The 17,904-nt window shown below is 47.3% G+C and overlaps 1 protein-coding gene across 4 annotated transcripts in view; it reads left to right on the top strand.

Moving 5' to 3' along the window:
* The window catches only part of AP2B1 (adaptor related protein complex 2 subunit beta 1), a 69,308-nt gene that overhangs the window by 20,417 nt on the left and 30,987 nt on the right, over nucleotides 1-17,904 (top strand). For all 4 annotated transcript variants that reach the window (XM_051635486.1, XM_051635483.1, XM_051635485.1 and 1 more), the window contains exons 8-14: nucleotides 615-735; nucleotides 2,922-3,017; nucleotides 6,994-7,109; nucleotides 8,212-8,377; nucleotides 8,756-8,854; nucleotides 11,754-12,013; nucleotides 16,265-16,457. In XM_051635486.1, coding sequence (XP_051491446.1) covers nucleotides 615-735; nucleotides 2,922-3,017; nucleotides 6,994-7,109; nucleotides 8,212-8,377; nucleotides 8,756-8,854; nucleotides 11,754-12,013; nucleotides 16,265-16,457 — 1,051 coding nt within the window. The remainder of the gene's footprint in view (nucleotides 1-614; nucleotides 736-2,921; nucleotides 3,018-6,993; nucleotides 7,110-8,211; nucleotides 8,378-8,755; nucleotides 8,855-11,753; nucleotides 12,014-16,264; nucleotides 16,458-17,904) is intronic.

The raw sequence follows: 17,904 nt of genomic DNA, 5'->3' as shown, positions 1-17,904 counted from the left end.
TGCCCTCCCATTAGACTGTAAATCAGATTGCAAATAGGAAGGAGGATGTAAACCAGTTCACAGTGACCTGTAGAAGCTCAATGTGCCTGTGCCGTTCTCCCCAGCACAGAAGAATCAAGCTGGTGACACACTCATGTACTGTGGGTTGTTTTTTTTCACCAGTTTACTCCCACTTGCATGTTTAAATACTCTTCTTCCTTGCTGGAAAGGTGTGATAGGTTGGAAAGCACTTTGTGATTGTATTCAGGGCAGAGTTACTGTGCACTGGCATCCTGCAAATGAAAGCAGAAAATGAGTTTGTAGGTGGATCTCGCATGGAGATGAGGATGGTGTGCTTTCCCTGAAAACACTGACGTCCACTGACTGCAGGGGTTGGCTCAGCAGGTCACAGGGAGGAGGCAGAGATGTAGGCATAGTTACAGAGACTCGAATTCTGCAGTTTGTATTTAAACAAACTTTTTCTCTAACCTTCTAACTTCAGATTTTGTTCTGGTATGTTGGTCGGTGTGTCCTGGACACGGTTCTGTTTCTCAGTGAATGTTTGGTTAGATTTCTAAACACAAGATGCATGGTTTTTTGCCTGTCTTGAATGAAACCACTTATGTTCCCTCCAGGCCTGAAATCCTGAAGCAGGAAATCAAGGTGTTCTTTGTGAAGTACAACGACCCCATCTATGTCAAACTGGAGAAACTAGACATCATGATCCGCCTGGCTTCTCAAGCAAACATTGCCCAGGTCAGCTGAGCCAGTTCTGATGTGTCCTCCTGGGTTCTGACTTCTCAAGGTCCTCGCCTGAGGCTGTAGTAACCACTGCTGGTGTTGGCCTGGCTTTGAGGCATCACTGTCCCTGCTGTAGGGCTCTTTGCAGCTACTTAGTAGGAGGTGTTGGGCATTTCCTCCATGATTTAAGTGTTAATAACATGGCATGAGGCAGAGCTTGGTTTACAGATCACAATTCCAGAGGGAGAGCTGATGTCTCCTGTCACATGAGTCACTGCCAGTGCTGAGTTGGAGTGAGAGGCTTGTTTCAAGTGAGGGCTGTGCCTGCAAGAGAGGCATTCAGAATGGCCAAACATTACTGAGCTTTGAATTTCAATTGTATTAGTTAAATTGTTGAACCCTTGCACAGGCACTCTTCAGCTACAATAATCCTTTTCTTTTTTTCCCTTAACTTGCTTCCAGAGTGGAAATTGTACAAAGCTGAAGCTAAACTGAATTGAGACTGATTTACAATGTAGGTTCTCCTTGGCTTTGATGTAGTTTTAATCCAAATTTCTCTCTTAAAGGAAGACTTCTCAAGTGCCACCCTAGCTACCAGGCCTAACACTAATGCAGAATGATTAATGCCCCTGGTTAGTGCTATTATTGTCCTCTCCTAATTGTCACTGAGCAGTTTCATTTAATGTGACATTTTAAAGCAGCCCTCTTCAGCTTTCTCCTCTGGTGGTTGTTTTTGTGTTGTTTTGTTTTGTTTTTTAACAGAGCAAGGTAATTCACACCCTTTTTGTGCTGGACACATGGAAAACATTCCGGAAATCAGTTTCCATGAGAATGTAGACAGAATTTTCTGTTTGCTCTTGGGAGGCTCAAAACAGTTCTAATGCAGGATGTTTGGATAATGCAGGTTGTTGATGGAAGGCAGTGGTGTCTGGAGGGCACAGTCTGGGGCTGGGATCTGCAGACTAACAGATGAGTCTCTTCCTCATTCTAAAGAAGCATTCCTGAAAAAACCCTCAAGCTTCATCAAAAGTACACCCTGAAATAAGACCCAAGGAGAGCAGCCCTCTACCCACCTCCCCGCTGTGCAGCTTGTTGAGCCTCTGCATCTCTCTGCCCACTGCAGTCCAAGGCACAGACCAGTTGAATCCGGGGCACTTGGGCAGTATTTGAAAAGCACAAGCTACTGAACCTGTGTGCTCTGAGTACTGTCCAACATAGATCATCCAGGAAATAATAAAGCTTCAAAACACAGATGTCCTGTCTACTCCTTGCAAATTTATTTGTCTGCAGTCTGGCCCTTCAAGGCCTCTTTATCTTGTCATTGTTCTGAGCAATTGGCATCAACTAGAGATTTTTCAAGCAGCTGCCTTGCTTTGTGCTGCTCACCTCTCCCTTGCAATCTGTTTGTGACATCACAGTGAAATCTCTGATGTCATGTTTGACATAAGAAACTGAAACAAATGAGATTTTGGGGAAAGTAAATTGCATAGCGTCTCTTTTTAAAATTGTTTTTTTAAGCCAAGTTATTTGTTTAAAATAAAGTAGCTCTTCAGTTAGTCATCTGTAAGATCCCAACAGGTCCTGGTTTAAACCCTTGTCCACTTTCCATTAGAAAAAAACAGACAAAATGGTAAATCTTGTTGTTAAGAAGGGAAAAATCTTCACACTATCATTCATCTCTGTGTCGGTGTTCCAGGGTGTCCTCAGATCTCTACCTCCTCCTTTTGGATCCAGTAGAGATCCAGAGGTTCATCTCAGCACAGGAAAGGAGAGATCAAACATGGTTGTTGCTTAAAGCTTTGCATGCAGTGAATGTAGACAAAGAACTACAACAAACTGTAATAACAATCCACGTGCCTGGATGTGACCCCATGTCCATGGATTTTCAGCGTAGGAAGGAACAGCAGCATCCAAGTTTGGCAGGGCTGACTTTTCTCCCAGCTTTTGTTCAGGGGAGCTTTAAAATGAATCTAGCCCAAGCCACCTTTTGGCTTTGGCCAGCAAATCTTGCTTCCTAATCCAAGGCAGTGGGTCTCAGAGGCAGAGACTGATGGCAGAGTTTGACCGTGCTGGCTTTGAGCGTGTGTGGTTAGCTGTGGGAGAGTCCATCCTGCTCACGTGCTGGCACACAAGTAGCATGGCTTGTCCGTGGGTTGTTCTCCCTGAGCCCAGGGACTCACCCTGCTGTGCCTTCCCTGCAGGTGCTGGCAGAGCTCAAGGAATATGCTACCGAGGTGGACGTTGACTTTGTGCGCAAGGCTGTCCGGGCGATCGGGCGCTGTGCCATCAAGGTGGAGGCAAGTATCTGGGGCTCTGTGGGGCTGGCTGTCTTCAGCAGCAATGATGAGCTTTGCCATCTCGTTCCCATCTTACACAGATTTTATTTGCTTCTGTGTTGGCCACCAAATGACCTGCATGCATCACACTGATGGGCCCCAGCTGAGCACCTCACAGGAGGGTGGGTGCTCCTCGGGCCTCAGCTTGCAGCAGAGCAAGGGAGCTCCAGCATCCCTGATGGAGTGTTTTACTGTTCTGGCCTCAGTGGAACAATGGACTTCCTTTAATAGCTGTGGCCTGACCTTTTGAGGTGGGAAGGAGAAAAGATTGAGTAGAGGAACTCAGGAAGTGCTTTGTGTCCCCCATTTCAGCTGAACAGAACACACACAGGATTACAAAGATCTGGGGCACTTCAGTGCAGTTTGCACAAACACAGAGTGACCCTCTCTGCTTATCTAATATTGAAGGTCTGTACAGCTCTTAGCTTTGGTGGGTGTGTTCTCTGTAGCCTACATGCTTAAACAAGTAATTTCCCAAGAACCTCTGCAGTTCACAGTACAACAGTCTGAAATGTCCTCTGCCAGTTGAACATCCACCAAAATGCCCGTAATAGAATGTTGTTTTTTTTCTAGTGATATCCCTGTTGGTTTCCCTGTAAAGGAAGCTGCTATGCCTGACAGGAGCTCAGAGAGCCTCTGAAGAGAGAGAAGACTTATACTGTGCTGGTGGTACTTTTCAGTAAACTGATAACTGAGTGCAGAATGTCACATAAGTGGTCTAATTTCAGCTGAGCCTGTTTAGCTTTTGCAAGTGTGTTCCCATGAGCATTGCTTGACAGCAGATTTAATTAAAACCTAATCATGCCTGGCTGAGTATAGTGTCAGGGCACAGGTTTCCCTACTGTAAATCTGTGTGAGGAGGGCACCAGCTCCTGTCTTGGGAGAGCTGCCTCCTGGGCAGCTCCTCTCCCTGCAGCTCTCAGAGGCGTGGGGCTGCCCGGCTGTCGCTGCTGTGCCTGTGGGTCAGAGCAGGAGGAGCCTGGATGGAGCCCACAGCCCTGACAGGACAGAACGCTCCTCAGCAAGGGAGGGGGCTGCTGAGAAGTAAGAATCAGCTGATGGCAGCCCTTTGTGTAGTGGTGCTTTAGTTCTCAGTAAGGACTTTCCTCACTAGGACTTGGCTGTCTGTCCTACTGTCACACGAAAGGTCGTGTATTCCTTGCAGCATCAAGGTGGCTTTAGGAGTTTTTAGCCTTTCCTGCCCTCATCCCCCCTGCTCTTTCTTCCCATCTCTGATACCGTGACAGTCACACTCAGTTTGCAAAGGACTAACAATGATGTCCCAGCAGATGAGCAGTGACCATCTAACTGTGTAATTGTCTCTCTCAGTAAATAGTGTTAACCTTGATTTTTGGCAATGATCCTTTGATGACAGTGCTGCTAAAGGTGAGACCTGTTTACTCCTCTGACAAGAGCCAGTTTTAAAGAGGGCAAATATAGAAAAACTCATTACAGTGTCCTCATCTCTAGGTTAATCCCCGTCCCTGGTGCATCTCTGTTTATTAGAGGCTGTTTGCACTGTGAGTTATGACTAATGGAAGGGTGAGTGCTCTTACAGCCACCAGTGTCCGAGCTCCCAAGGCTTAGAAATCTGCTTTTTGACACAGGGAACAGCCAAGGAAGCTGTTGATAAATGAGTATTGTGGGGAGCCTCAGCTCTGCCTTCAAGGATTCTACCTTTTGTCTGATTGTCTCTCCTAGAAGAGTAAGACAGTAAATTCTGCCAGCAGCCCAGGTCTTAGAAATCACTGAGGCTTATGGCTGTGAGCATGGTATGTACTACAGGAATCTTGGGGGCTTTCATTTGGTTCCTACAGAAAAACAGTAAGTTTCATGTTGGTTGCCTGTCCTGTGTCATTCCAGCTTGCAAGCTGTTCTGGTTGGGGCACTCTTTCATCCATTTGCAGAGCATTGCAGGCCCGAGGGATGCCCACCTTCACACAGCAATGTGTTTACAAGGGATGGTGTGAGCTGAGATGTATTTTGTTACAGGGAAGTGTTGTTAGAGGGACTGCTTGACTGTGCCTGTGCCCACATGACTGCTCACATTCCAAGGGACTCTTGGGATAAAAATCAGTACTGCCTATTTCAGAGGGTATGTTGTGCTCTGCCTGGAAAAAATCAGGCCTCCAAGTGTTTAAAGAAAAGAAAAATAAACTTTAATTTTCTTTTAATTCTGCAGCTCTGAAGCTTTGTTGGTGGCAGGCTCTGAAGGGCTGGACTACTTGTTGCAAACAGTGACTGATGCTGTAGGTTCTATAGAGCAGAGTTGTTTTAGGACAGATTTATCCAAATGCCCCTTGAGGCCACTTATTTAAAAAAAAACAACAGTGGAAGTTGATGAGAAACTGGTAAGGATTAAATTGCAGGCTCTGAAGTGTCTGGCTAGCAAGGACTTGCAGTGAGGTTCCCACTGTGAGCAGTGTCAGTCACTCTTGGGCCAGGGCCATGTTCAGTCTCCATGAAATCAGAGTCTCGGGTCACAGGCCTCAGATCTCCTCATGAGCAGGAAAGGAGACCAGAGCAGGACATTGTCAGATTGCCTTTTGGCTGCCTCCATAGTGGCAAAGTACCTGTGAAGTTGTGCTAAGGAGGGAGAGGCATCATTAAAAATAAAATACCATTAATACAATTTTATATTATTTTATATATTTTGTATATTTTTCTGTTCTATGTGAATTTCAGGGGAGAGTCTCATGGCCTTGAGTGTCAGTTTGCAAAGACAACAGATGCTGAGTGATAGTGTCTCCTCTCTTGGCTGTTGCCAGTGCCAAGAGTCACAGGGGCAAGAAGTCACCAGGAGGCCTTAGTCTCTGCTTGTCCCAAATTCGTCTCTACAAGTCTGAGATTTGCCCTTGAGATTTTTGCCCATTCTGAAAAATCTGATTCCTGTGACTGACTTAAATGCCATTTCATTCCACCTCCTCCTCCCCAGCCTTCGAGTGCTCTGCAAGTGAAGGGGTCAATGAACTCACTAGAACTGGAACATCCTCCTAGGTGGCTGCCCGTGCCTGCCACCCCTGTCTCCATCCTGAGTGCTTTATGAACGTTCTGCTGGTGGCTGCCCAGGCAGTGTCCTGAGCAGTCTGCTGCTCACATTAATCACCAGCTGTGTAATGAGGCTTCATATGTGCTGTGCTGATTGCCAGATCCTTGTCCTTATTTCAGACTCTGTGGTACAGGAGTTGGTTGCTCCTGGGATGTCCTTCCTCTCTCTTCTGTTTGGGAATAGACCTCCCGGAATTGTTTCCCTCTAACTCCAGTTCTGGTTCCTGGAGTGTGCCAGTGTCCAGCCCTTGTTATCTTACAATGCCTGTGGCTGGGAATTTTGAACTCATTCATGTGAAAACTGCATTGGCAACAGATGGATTTCTATTTATAGCTGTATCTTCACATGTTGATAGTGACCTCACCCCCAAAATACTGAGCCTGTTGCTGGTGTGAGCTGGTTTTTGCTGCTGTTCTTGCTGCATCATTGACAGCATGGTTTTCTCCTGCCTTCTAACCTCTCCAGACATCTTTCAGTAGTCCATGTCAAAACTCTCTCAGCCTTCACTGCCACAGCTTGGGCAAGTCCAAGAGAGCTTGTTCAGTGGCCTGTTTCACCTGCTAGGCAGCAAGAGGGTGGTATGAGTAGTAATGCAAGCAGTGTTCTTAAGGTCTCGTGTGGTGATCCAACTACCTACTGGCACAGCTGCTTCAGCCATTACTTTTTGCAGGAGCTGGAATCAGCTGCTATCTCTGCTGTCATACACAAGCATTTGTCAACCTGCAGTTTTTTTCTGGACACACACATAGAGTTGGTGGCTGTCATCCTCTTGGTTTCCACCTCTGGACCTTTCCTTATCTGCATGTCTCGTTCCTCAGCAGCTGCTGTGGGCTGGGCAGGAGTTTTGCTTCCACGTGTTTCATTGTGTTGTTCTGTTCTTCTCTCCAGCAATCTGCAGAGCGCTGTGTCAGCACCCTGCTGGACCTCATCCAGACCAAGGTCAACTATGTGGTCCAGGAGGCCATCGTGGTCATCAGGGACATCTTCCGCAAGTACCCCAACAAGTAGGTGAAAGCAGGAGAAGGTTCTGGGGAGCCCTTGTCTGCTGCCATCAGAGCAGAGCGATGAAACACTCACTTGTAGCTTAGCAGGGCTCTGGAGCAAAGGTGGCTGTGTTCTCTGGGAAGCAGAGAATCCCTTCTGCTTCCAGCTCCTGGTGTGGTGGGTTCAGGTGTTGGCTCTAGATGAGGGATCAGTGTGATGCATTATTAGTTGGAACTGAAAGCTTTTCCCTCCCCACCACTTCACGTTGATGCTGAACATAAGCCCTCATCAAGAGGCAGTGAAGCTCTTGCAGAAAATGCCAAAAGGCAAATTTGACCAAGTGTTCAGCATTGGGCTTCTGGTTTTGCTAATCTCCTCTAGAAGACTTGTATACAACGCCATAAAAGTTCATGCATCTCATGGTCTGAGATCTTAAAGAGCTGGTACTGAACAAAATGCTGCTGGCTTTGTCCATCAAGTGTGCTTTCTGGCTCGGGCAGCACCCAGCTGCTTTTGAGCTGCTTGTGCAATAAGGTTTTGTATCTTCAGCTCAACAGCAGCAGTGTTCTTCTGCAGACAATTAATTATCATCTAAACAGTGATACAGGGCATCCAAGGGCCTGTCTGGCCTTTTCTGCTGTCAGTTAGAAGACAGATTGCCTGCTTATGAGAGGGGTACCCACATGTGGGAATGGGGAAAGCTAAACAGATAGTGAGATGTGTTGTCTGTTCTACAGCAAAGCCTTTGGGAAGTGTAATGCCCAGCTCAGAGCTGCCAGTGAGGCTGCAGGATCTGATACAGACTCATGGTTTGAACTGTTGAATCAAATGTTCCCTTTAGCAAAGCAGAGAGGGAGGCAGCTTTGCTTCAGTTTCACATCTGGGTGGTCTTGCTGATGAAAGAAGCTGCAAATCTCTCGAGGACTCTGAGAGCTTAGTGCTCAACTTGGACAAAGAAAAAGCCCAGGAATATCTTCTGTAGTTAAGGGAAAATGCTGCTGGTTCCTTGTTGTGCAAGACATTGTAATTCAGTGTGGGATTCTCTGTAGAATGCTGTGGGCTGAGATGGAGTAACTCAAGTTGAATTCACCCCAGTAATCTACCTGTACTCTGGCAAACCAGGTATGAAAGCATCATTGCCACTCTGTGCGAGAACCTGGATTCCCTGGATGAGCCAGATGCCAGAGCTGCCATGATCTGGATAGTGGGTGAATATGCAGAAAGGATTGACAATGCAGATGAGCTGCTGGAGAGCTTTCTGGAGGGCTTCCATGATGAAAGCACTCAGGTAGGATGGCATTGTGCATCTTGCCTGTAGCATTTCATGCAGTGTGTGTGTGTGGGGTGGATGGCAAATGTTATTGCTGTGGTCAGAAAGTACCTCCCAATGAAAGCTTCCATATTGAGTTAACACAGAACTCTTAGGAGTCTGCAGACTGGCTGTGTTGTCTGTATCTCCCAAGCTTAGAATAGAAGGGGTTTCTAGATGTTGCATCCTGCTTGAGGAATAATCCTACCAGGGACCAGAACATACAGAGCAGTGATTAGATGCATAGAAGTACAGCATAAATCTCAGTGTGCTGACCAGGGACTTGGATGTTGAGACTTGGGAGACATTGCTAAAGCATGAATGAATGTTCTCATCTCTGCTGTGTTACTTTCTCAGGTGCAGCTCACCCTACTGACTGCTATAGTGAAGCTGTTCTTAAAAAAGCCTTCTGAGACACAGGAGCTAGTTCAGCAGGTCCTCAGCCTGGCCACACAGGTAAGCCAAGATACCCAGGGAACTAGAGCTCTCCAGACACTGGGCTGGCCTCCCCTCTGCCAGGTCAGTCAGCAGTGGGCAGGATTCAGGTTGTTCCCCCCTCTCCCAAAGAGCAGGGATTTGACTCCCATTTGAGAGCTGCTCTGCCTATTCCTGTGCCAGACAGCATCTTCTCTCTCCTGTTTAACTCTTGCTTCCTACTAATTCCTTCTCTGTTCCCCCACTAAATGAAAAGTCAGGGACAGGGTGAAGTTATGAAGAAACCGAAGGGCTTTCTCCTTGAAGATTGCTTGCAGCTAAAACATCTGGAGCTATGACAGCAAGAAAGGGCCTGGCCTTTGTTCTGTGAACAGCAGAGCTTAGGCAGTGCTATGGAAAAGAAAGAACTGAGGTTTGGGGTTTTTCCTTTGTCCTTGGATTCTGTCAACCGGTGTGGCAGCTTTGCTGGATGCTGTAACTGTGTTAAGGTCCTGGATTCATTATGCATGAGGTGCTGAGTTATGAGCTCAGATCACTGCAGGCTGGGCTGGAGCTGGCAGACAGGAGCCTGTAGTTCTGGAGGGCAGAAGTGGAGATGTCCTGGTGGCAGAAGTGGGTAAGGCCTCTGCCCATCCTGCACTCCCTGACTGTAGTGGCTGTGGCAGCTGTTTCATGGTGTACTCCAAAAAGAGCAGCTCCTGGCCAGACCTGCTGTGCCAAGTGATGAAAATAGTCCCCCAGCTGTTTGGAATGGGCTGCGAGTGCTTCTGAGCAAGCAGCCTGGAGTCGGTCACCAGCTGGCCTTTTGGTCCTCTTTGCTGCAAGAAATCATGCCTGTGGACTTAGTACTTTTCTTCATCCTTGTGTGGGTGTGGAATTGGTCAGTGGCAAGAAATCTGTGGCCTGCTTTTCTTGCTTCACAACCTGCTACAAGGCAGGCTCTGAGCCCGAGAGGGGTGGGCCAAGGGCACGCTCTGTTGTTTGTCTGAGCCAGCAGAAGAAAGGCACCAAGTGTTAAAACCCACTGTGCTGAGTCACAAAACACTTAATGCACCCTAGGAGTGTAACAGGCGTCTGCTTTTTCTCTGTTTGTCACAAATGTTGACTCAATCTGGCTCCTTGTGTTTGATGTGAATAATGTCAGTGGAGGGTAACTGGCTGTAAAGCACTTGAGGCCTCGTGCTGCCAGGTCTGATTTCTAGGTCCAGATACTTGCGTGGGAGAGTAATTACATATGGTTTTCTTTCCCAGCTTAGGTATTGTTGCACTTTGAGTGTCTCTTAGGGTATGTCTGCACAGCAAACTACAGGTGGGATTGTAGCTGGGACCAGTTTACTCCAGCCAGCACTGGTAAAAACAGCAGTGAAGCAGCTGGGGCTGGGAGGGACACAGATGTGCAGCTGCCATCCGGGTCCCTGGTGAGCCCAGAGCCTAAGGGATGGCACAGAGCCCCTGCACCTCCACTGCTGTGGTCTGCCTGGCATGTGGGTGCCCAGGCTGGGTTTGTTTGTAGGCACCACTGATGCGGTGCCCTCTCCCTGGAGAGGGGAGAACTGGGGGAAATGTGGGAAGATCTGAGCCTCTTGTTCCAATAGATCTATTGAAGTCTCAAGCCTGTATATTTGGCTGTGGGAAGAAATAGTCAGTCTTGAATCTGTATGTACCTGCAAGATGGGAGCACATGGTCTTTTCATGTCTGCCCTTGCAGAACTGCCTGCTGCAGGCAGGGCATGGAGATTCTTATAGGAATTGTTAAGGGCAAAGAGTTTAGAGAGTCCACAATTCCACTAACAAACTGAAAAACAGCACTGCAGAGAAATCTATCAGTTGACCCAGACATTGCACCTAGGTCCTTATGAGCAAAATGAGCTCAGCATGCTCAGTCTGATTACAAACTGAGGTTTTGCTCTGTGCCTGAGAATGTTTTGAGACAGAGGGCAGAGGCAGATTGTAGCAGGTCAACAGTGTGCATGAGATAGCAGAAGAGGAAAAGACATGCCGGGGAGGGAGGCTAGTGAGGTGTATAATGTATTGCCAGAATTTTACAGGGGGGAAAAGAACCTCAGAAGCATTTACCATGTTATTCTACTGACATGGAGATTAGAAATCCCAGCTCGTGTTTCCATGAACAGTCCCAACATGTCGCATTACAATATAAAACTACACCATCCCTCTGTTCCTAGAAGATTAGCTGCAAACCATCACCACTCACTTTGCTGCTCTGGGCAGAGCTGTTCAACAAGGAGAGAAATAATTAGCACTTCATGCAGAGGCAGAAGTATCTGCACTAAAACAAGGGTATTATTGACAGTTGGAGAACTGATGAAGTGTCCTAACTGTGTATCATTAGCATCTTTCCATACCTCATTAGATAACTAAAAGGCAGGATAAATAAGATCTCTTTTGGTATGAAAATACAGCTTATTTAGATCCATCCTGTAGCTCTGCAGGGTCTTTTTGTCCAGCAGTGCCCTTGAGTAGGTCTGTATTTCCAGGAACCCTGGATCATTCTGTTACAATATACAGTATTGCATGACTACTCTGAGTGCGAGACAGTAATTTTGACTCACCTTCTTTTCTCCTGTCTACACCCCTGGAGTTCTTCTGGTATTTACTGTGATGTTAAGTGGTAGGAGAGTTTGGAAAGCAGTTGTTAAGTCTGTGGGTTGGGGCAGTTGTGGGATGCAAATCCTGAGCTTTGTGCTCCCTAAGCAGGAAGCTAGACATGAATACTTCAGCTCTGGTTTTGAATTCTGGGATGTTCAGCACAACAAGCAGGTTGTAACATCCTGCTGAAGTGGATGGCTGTGTCACTGCTGGATGGTTGGGGGTTCTTAATCCAGCAGAATCACTGCTAGAAAAGTGGATTTCGGAGTATTAGTCCCTTCAGACCTGTGAGTGATGCATGACTTTGTCTCAGGATTCTGACAACCCAGACCTGCGGGATCGTGGCTACATCTACTGGCGCCTGCTTTCCACGGACCCAGTGACTGCCAAGGAAGTGGTGCTCTCAGAAAAGCCACTTATTTCTGAGGAGACTGATCTGATTGAGCCGACTCTCCTGGATGAGCTGATCTGCCATATTGGGTCTCTGGCTTCTGTGTACCACAAACCACCCAATGCTTTTGTGGAGGGGAGCCACGGGATCCACCGCAAACACCTGCCCATTCACCATGGCAGGTAAGCAGAGGCTGTGCTGGCAATGGACAGGATTGGTTGTTTCTTTCTAGCAAACAGTCCCAAAAGATGCAAGAATCTTTTCTAACAGTCTGGTCGTTTTTTTATTGATTGTGTAGGGCTTGTAGGTCATGCAAGGAGCCATTTCATTGCAGGATTTCATCCTGGGTATGTAGTTGCTGAGTTCCTGGGTCAGAAGACAGAGGAAGTATTTAAGTTCTTGTGTGAGGAGAAGCTATAATGTTTTTTGAAAAGATGTTAGCTATAAGCTCTCTTGACACAAAAATTTCATAAAAAAACTAGAAGCTTGGGTAACTGGTTCAAGGGCATGCTTCCAGGACTGTGGAAGTAAAACCAAGCATCTTACAGAAGAATGCTTTTATTTAATTTTGTAAGAGCTTTTGCTTCAGCAACAGCACAGCTTTACAAGCCTCATTTGTATAGAATAATACCAGTTTCCTGGAACTGGCAAGTACAGAGATGCTTTGATAGCAGAATATGAAATGGGGAAGGACTGGTAAAACTGCCTTTCTCGCTTGGTGCCTATAAAACCGGGGGAGTGTAAAAGCCATCTAACCCCAACACTGAAAAGATGGCTGGACTGACAGGGTTCTGTCTGACCTCTGGGGCAGAAGGGGAGCCAAATGCTTTGGTTCATTGTCTGGAGCTTTAGTGCTTCCCTGTGATCCCAGTCCTGGAAGTGGGTTAGATCTGCAGGCAGCGGGGTAGTCCTGGGCTGAGGCAGGGCTGCTGTAGAGCTTGTTCCCATGATTCCTCATTCAGGTAAGCTGTGCTTTTTGCACTAGTGGCATTAATTACAGACCTAAGTGTGCTTTACAGCAGGAGGGAGAGTATCCAGGCTTACCTCCTAATATTCCCAGAGTGACATTTGCAGTGCTATTTTTTGCTGTTGCACTGATAAATCAGTGTGTGATGCTGCACCTTCTCTATTTTCTGACAGCACTTCTCTGCTATTCTTAGCTGCTAAAGCTATTTCTGAAATGACTGGCTTTGGGAAGCAGAGTTGTTTTCTCTCTGCCTATGAAACTAAGTCTGGCTGCGTTGACCCAGGACCAGCAGGCACCAGTCTCTGTATCAGACAAGGAAAGCAGTGCCTGTGTCCCTTGGCTACTTCTCCTCATCAGAGATTTGCCTCAGGAGCAGAACGAACCGGGGCTGGGGTAGCTTTGGTCTCTGGTGTTACCAGCCTTCCTGTGTTGTTTTAGGTCAGCAGAGAAGCTGACGTTTTAGGGTGTTTTAGTCAGGTCAAGGAATTCAGCTTTTGCATGGAGTGATGAATCTTGCTGCCTCCTGGCCTGTGCTGTGTACGTGGCTGGACTCTCGTAGCTACTGCTCAGGCTGTGACCTCAAACCTGGTGATGACGGCAGCTCTGGGCACTGCCCTGCTGGTGTTTGCTGCTGAATTACCCAGTGCTTCAGCACAAAACCTTCCAGCCTCAGTCAGCAGTGGCAGCTGAGGCAGCCAGAGCTGGGGGAAGTTTAATTTACCACTTGGTAAATTGAAGCGAGTGGTGCTACCTGATGGCAAGCCAGGGTTCCCTGACGTGAGCTCACCTCACAGAGGGCCCACTAATGTGGCTTTCTGCTTTACTGTTAGTAAAAGGATAGTAAACCTTACAAGCTGATGCCAAGGCCTCCTTGTGTGACAGCATTCCAAATTGCCACTGTCAGCCATGAGGATTATAGTGAGCAGCTCTGCATTGTTGTGGGGAGCCTGAATTTGTGCATCCAGTGTGACCTCACTGATTGCTAAGAAATTGGTTTGCCTTTTTTTAGTGCTGAATGTGCATAAAGAGATACATGAAAATCTGTAAGTTTAAGGCAAGTTACAGGTGTCCAGTAAAAGATAACCTTCTCACCTAGCTGTCTGGAGTCATCTTCATTACTTCTGCACTCTGGTATTGACCATTCTGGTGGCTGAAACACCTGCTAGAGAGAGAGGTTTTCCTTCAGGTTGCAGTGAGATAGAGGTGGAGAAGGATGGAGATGTCCACAATGAACGTGGCTTAAGCAAGTCGGGATAGTGTTGCCTTGGGTAGATATCTGGGCAGAAGTAGCTCTTTCAGTGTTGCTTTTCTGGGTATAAACCTAGAAGTTGTTAGTGGTGGTTGGCAGAATACACTACAGTGCATTTTGATGAGTTTCATTTTCATTCAGAGCAGTGTAGGACAGGTTCCTTTTAGCTCTCAGCTGGGGAGACCCACTGAACAGCTCACAGATGGTGAGATGTTCCTGCCTCTTCAATGAGCCCAAGTGTCACAGAGTTGCAGATGAATCCTAAAGGTGGGGGAGAAATCTCCTTATTGCTTGGCAGTGTTTCCTCATGTGGTGGCTCCCACCATCCCTGCTCAGCTATAATGCAGCTGGGAAACCTGGGGAGATGTTTACAGGGCTGCTGGGAGGGGAGCAGACTCTGGCAGGAGTCTCCATTCCCACGCAGGTGGCTTCAGGAAAACCTGGATTCTGGTTTAGGCTGTGCATCCCTTGTGACACCCAACAGCTGGGAACTGCTGGAGGTTGAACTCACAGGAGGGTCACATCAACTCTTGTGGGCAAACCCAGCTGCTGGCCACTGCCCAAGACTCTTAAGGGAGAAAGCTTGTATTAAGTATTTTTGCCTGTTATGACCTACATCTTCTTTATTCATTTTTTTGTTTCAAAGAAAATGTCAAGTTGTTTATACAGATCTCTTAGAGAGGCCCGTTCTGTGCAGGAAGCGGAAGCCTTGGCTTTTCGGGTTTTTCATACAGACCTGACTTAGCTTTGTCCTTTCCTAACTTCTTGTTGGGCTTCAGGGCAGCTGCAGTTACACAAGACCTTGAGGGACTGCTTTAACTCTATCAGCAGGATGAGTAAGTGTTGAAGAGGTGTAGTGTTACAGGGATGAGATGCTGGGAAGGGAGCAAGCGTGTGCACACGCCGGCTGGTGCGCGCCTCTCGCAGACAGTCTGTTCTCCCCGTGCTCAGGTTGGGGGTGGGAGTGGATCACGGGAACCACTTGCTCTTCAAAAATGTTTTCATTAGCTGTTCAGCACACTCAGAAGTCAGAAGCAGAAAGGACAACTAATATTAGTACTACTAGGGTCTAAAGCTTTTAACGCAAAGCAGCTTTCAACCCTTTCTGTCGCTGCCTGGTAACTAATTCATGCTGCAGTCCTTATGCTACAGCTTTTCCTCTTGGCACTGGAGCTGGGAGCAGCTTACACTCTGTGTCTGAAGCTTTCCCCTCAATAACTGAATAAGGGTAAGGAAGAGGGGGGTGGTTCCTTGGAATCAGGAGCTGCAATCCTCACAAAAAAGCCCCAGTGTCGAGCACATTGTCAGGGCAGTAATTCCTGTGGCGTTTGTGTGCAGTGACCTGCATCTGCACTAATACGAGCTGGAAATAATTTTGTCAGTTACTGCTGGCAACAGAACACAAAATAGGTACTTAGTTATCTAAACTATTAGCATCTCTGGATTTAAAGAATAAATGCATTGTAAGGAGATCTCCAGGAGCTACAATCAATCTTACCTTTTTGTTTTTTCTCCTCCTTGTAAAATCCAGTGGCAAGTGAATATAAAAAGTAGCCAAACTGCTAAAATTTTGGAAGCTGTATAGTGAACATTTCTAGAGTGCTAATTAGCATGTCTGCTAACTCAGAGAAAAAGAAATTATTGGTAGAAAGGAGGTATCCATTTTAGATTGAGGTCTTTAATTAGAAAGAGTTGTGGAGCTTAGTGCTGCTCAGTAGAAGGTGACTAATCCAGATCTGTGAGGAGTGGTTGAGTTTGCACTGATTAGAGCAAGGGCTCAAGGGTGTCTGAGGAAATTTGGGGGGTTTTTTCATGTTTACATGTTCTCCAGGCCCAGTGGGCTGAACATTATCTCCTCAGGTTTCTTCTGAGCTGGGAAATAAGTATTTTTAGCACTGTAGTCCATGTAGTACTCATTACTTACTTCTTTTTTTGGGGGGTGTGCAAACAGTGGGCAGATTTCACACCTGAAGATCTTTCCTGAACTGAAAGCCATGCACAGCCTGTGGAAAGTCAGTGTGCTCAGAGCAGGTGCTGAGGAACCACTTGCCATAGCATGCTGCCTTGTATGTGGCAGTGGTTGGACCAGCTGCTAGGATAAGCTTTGAACTGACTGCTGCTCAGGAGTCACCTCTTGCTGTGTTTCCTCCTGCTGGGAATCTGGAGACTGAAGGTGACTAATGTTGCTCTCTTCTGGCTCGTTTCTCCCACCCACAGCACTGATGCAGGTGACAGCCCTGTGGGCACAAAGGCCACCACCAACCTGGAGCAGCCACAGGTCATTCCATCACAGGGTGACCTGCTGGGTGATCTTCTCAACCTGGACCTGGGACCCCCGGTGAACGTTCCTCAAGTGTCCACCATGCAGATGGGTGCTGTGGACCTCCTGGGAGGAGGGCTGGACAGCTTGGTAAGCAGCATCCTCTTTAGCTTCAGCTGGTGCAGAATAATTGGAGCTGTGCTTATCTCTGCAAAACCTTGATTATTTGTGCTTGTAATGCTTGGATTGCTGAGCTCGCAGTGCTGAGTCCTGAAACTCCAAGAGGATTTAACCAGTGCTCTTGCACCAACTACCAGCAGGTTTTTCCTGCTGTCATGTCAAATGTTGCTGCATGCTATAGAATCCCCATGGTTGGTGGATGTATTTGTTCCACGCTTTTTCTGTCTATAGAAGAAAACCAAGAAGCTGTTTCAAGCATGTGAAGTGTCCCACTGGTTTGTCAGGCATTCTGGCTCTCTTTCAAGAGGACCTTTGTTTCACCTGGTTCCCAAACCTACTGAATTTCAGTGCAGGGCTCTCAGGGCTGCAGGCCGGAGCCCCGTGCTGTCCTGTTTGTGTGTTCTTCAGTGGCTCATGGTTTAATATCAGCGACACTTTCATTGCAGTTAGGTCAAGAGGGAAGCACTCTGGATAGTCCTCCTCATGAGGAGGTGTTCCAGTACTAACAGGGTCAGGCTCCAGAGTATGAGTAATCCCACATTGTGTCTGCTCTGGGGTACGAGCTGCCAGGGGGGAATCACTTAGCAAGGAGACCAGCAGTGGCCAGGAGCTCAGTGCTGTGCTCTCAGGCTGGTGGCAGCCAGGCAAAGAGAAGTGGTGAATGTCAGCAGCATCCTGGGAGATGTTCCTATGGATGGAGCACAGCACACAGATCCCTTCCAGGCTGGTGACTTACCAGGGGTAAGAAGCAGTCTAGGTGTGTTAGCACCAACTAACCTGAATGAGACAACCCCAGAGAGGGCAGCTGTAGGCTCTTCAGACCTACAGTGGATTTGTCTGGCTTTGCCTTGAGGTTTGGCTCCTGGTGAGCTGGGTTGGGTTATCTGTGAGCCTGATTTAGGTGCACTTTCAGTTCTGAGTCAAGCTCTGAGTAACAGAGGTGGGAGGCAGCTGGATGAACCCAGTGCAACAAATCCTTGTTTGTCAAAGATATATATATATTTTTTTAAGCTGCCATAATCTTGCTAAATGAGAAATTAAACACATTTCCAGCCCCAGTGTTTCATGAGCTAATGAACTGGCCACAATCTAATGGCATGGTGTTCATGGAGGTCAGATCTGCTTTGATCTCTGTCACACCTAAACAGCAGTTTGCTTATTTAGCAAGGACTCTTCCTTTGCACTTGGGAGACCCAGGATCAGGGAAACTGTTTATGCTGGAGTTGCTGGGAGTGCAGCCATTGAGTCCAGAGCAGTGGCAGCCTTTGCCCTGTGCTGCTAGAGCTGCCACTGGGACACTGGGGTGTCTAATAGTGGGAAGGCATTGCAGAAAGTGGTGCTAGCTCTGGCTGCTCAGAGTGGCTAGGAGTTACATTCCTCTGGCTACTGTCTTCCAGGCCACTTACAGTAACCCTTT

Source organism: Apus apus, chromosome 18 (assembly GCF_020740795.1).
Source record: "Apus apus isolate bApuApu2 chromosome 18, bApuApu2.pri.cur, whole genome shotgun sequence".
NCBI lineage: Eukaryota > Metazoa > Chordata > Aves > Apodiformes > Apodidae > Apus > Apus apus.
Note: the sequence above shows the minus strand (reverse complement) of the source record. Positions and strands in the feature narration are given on the sequence as shown.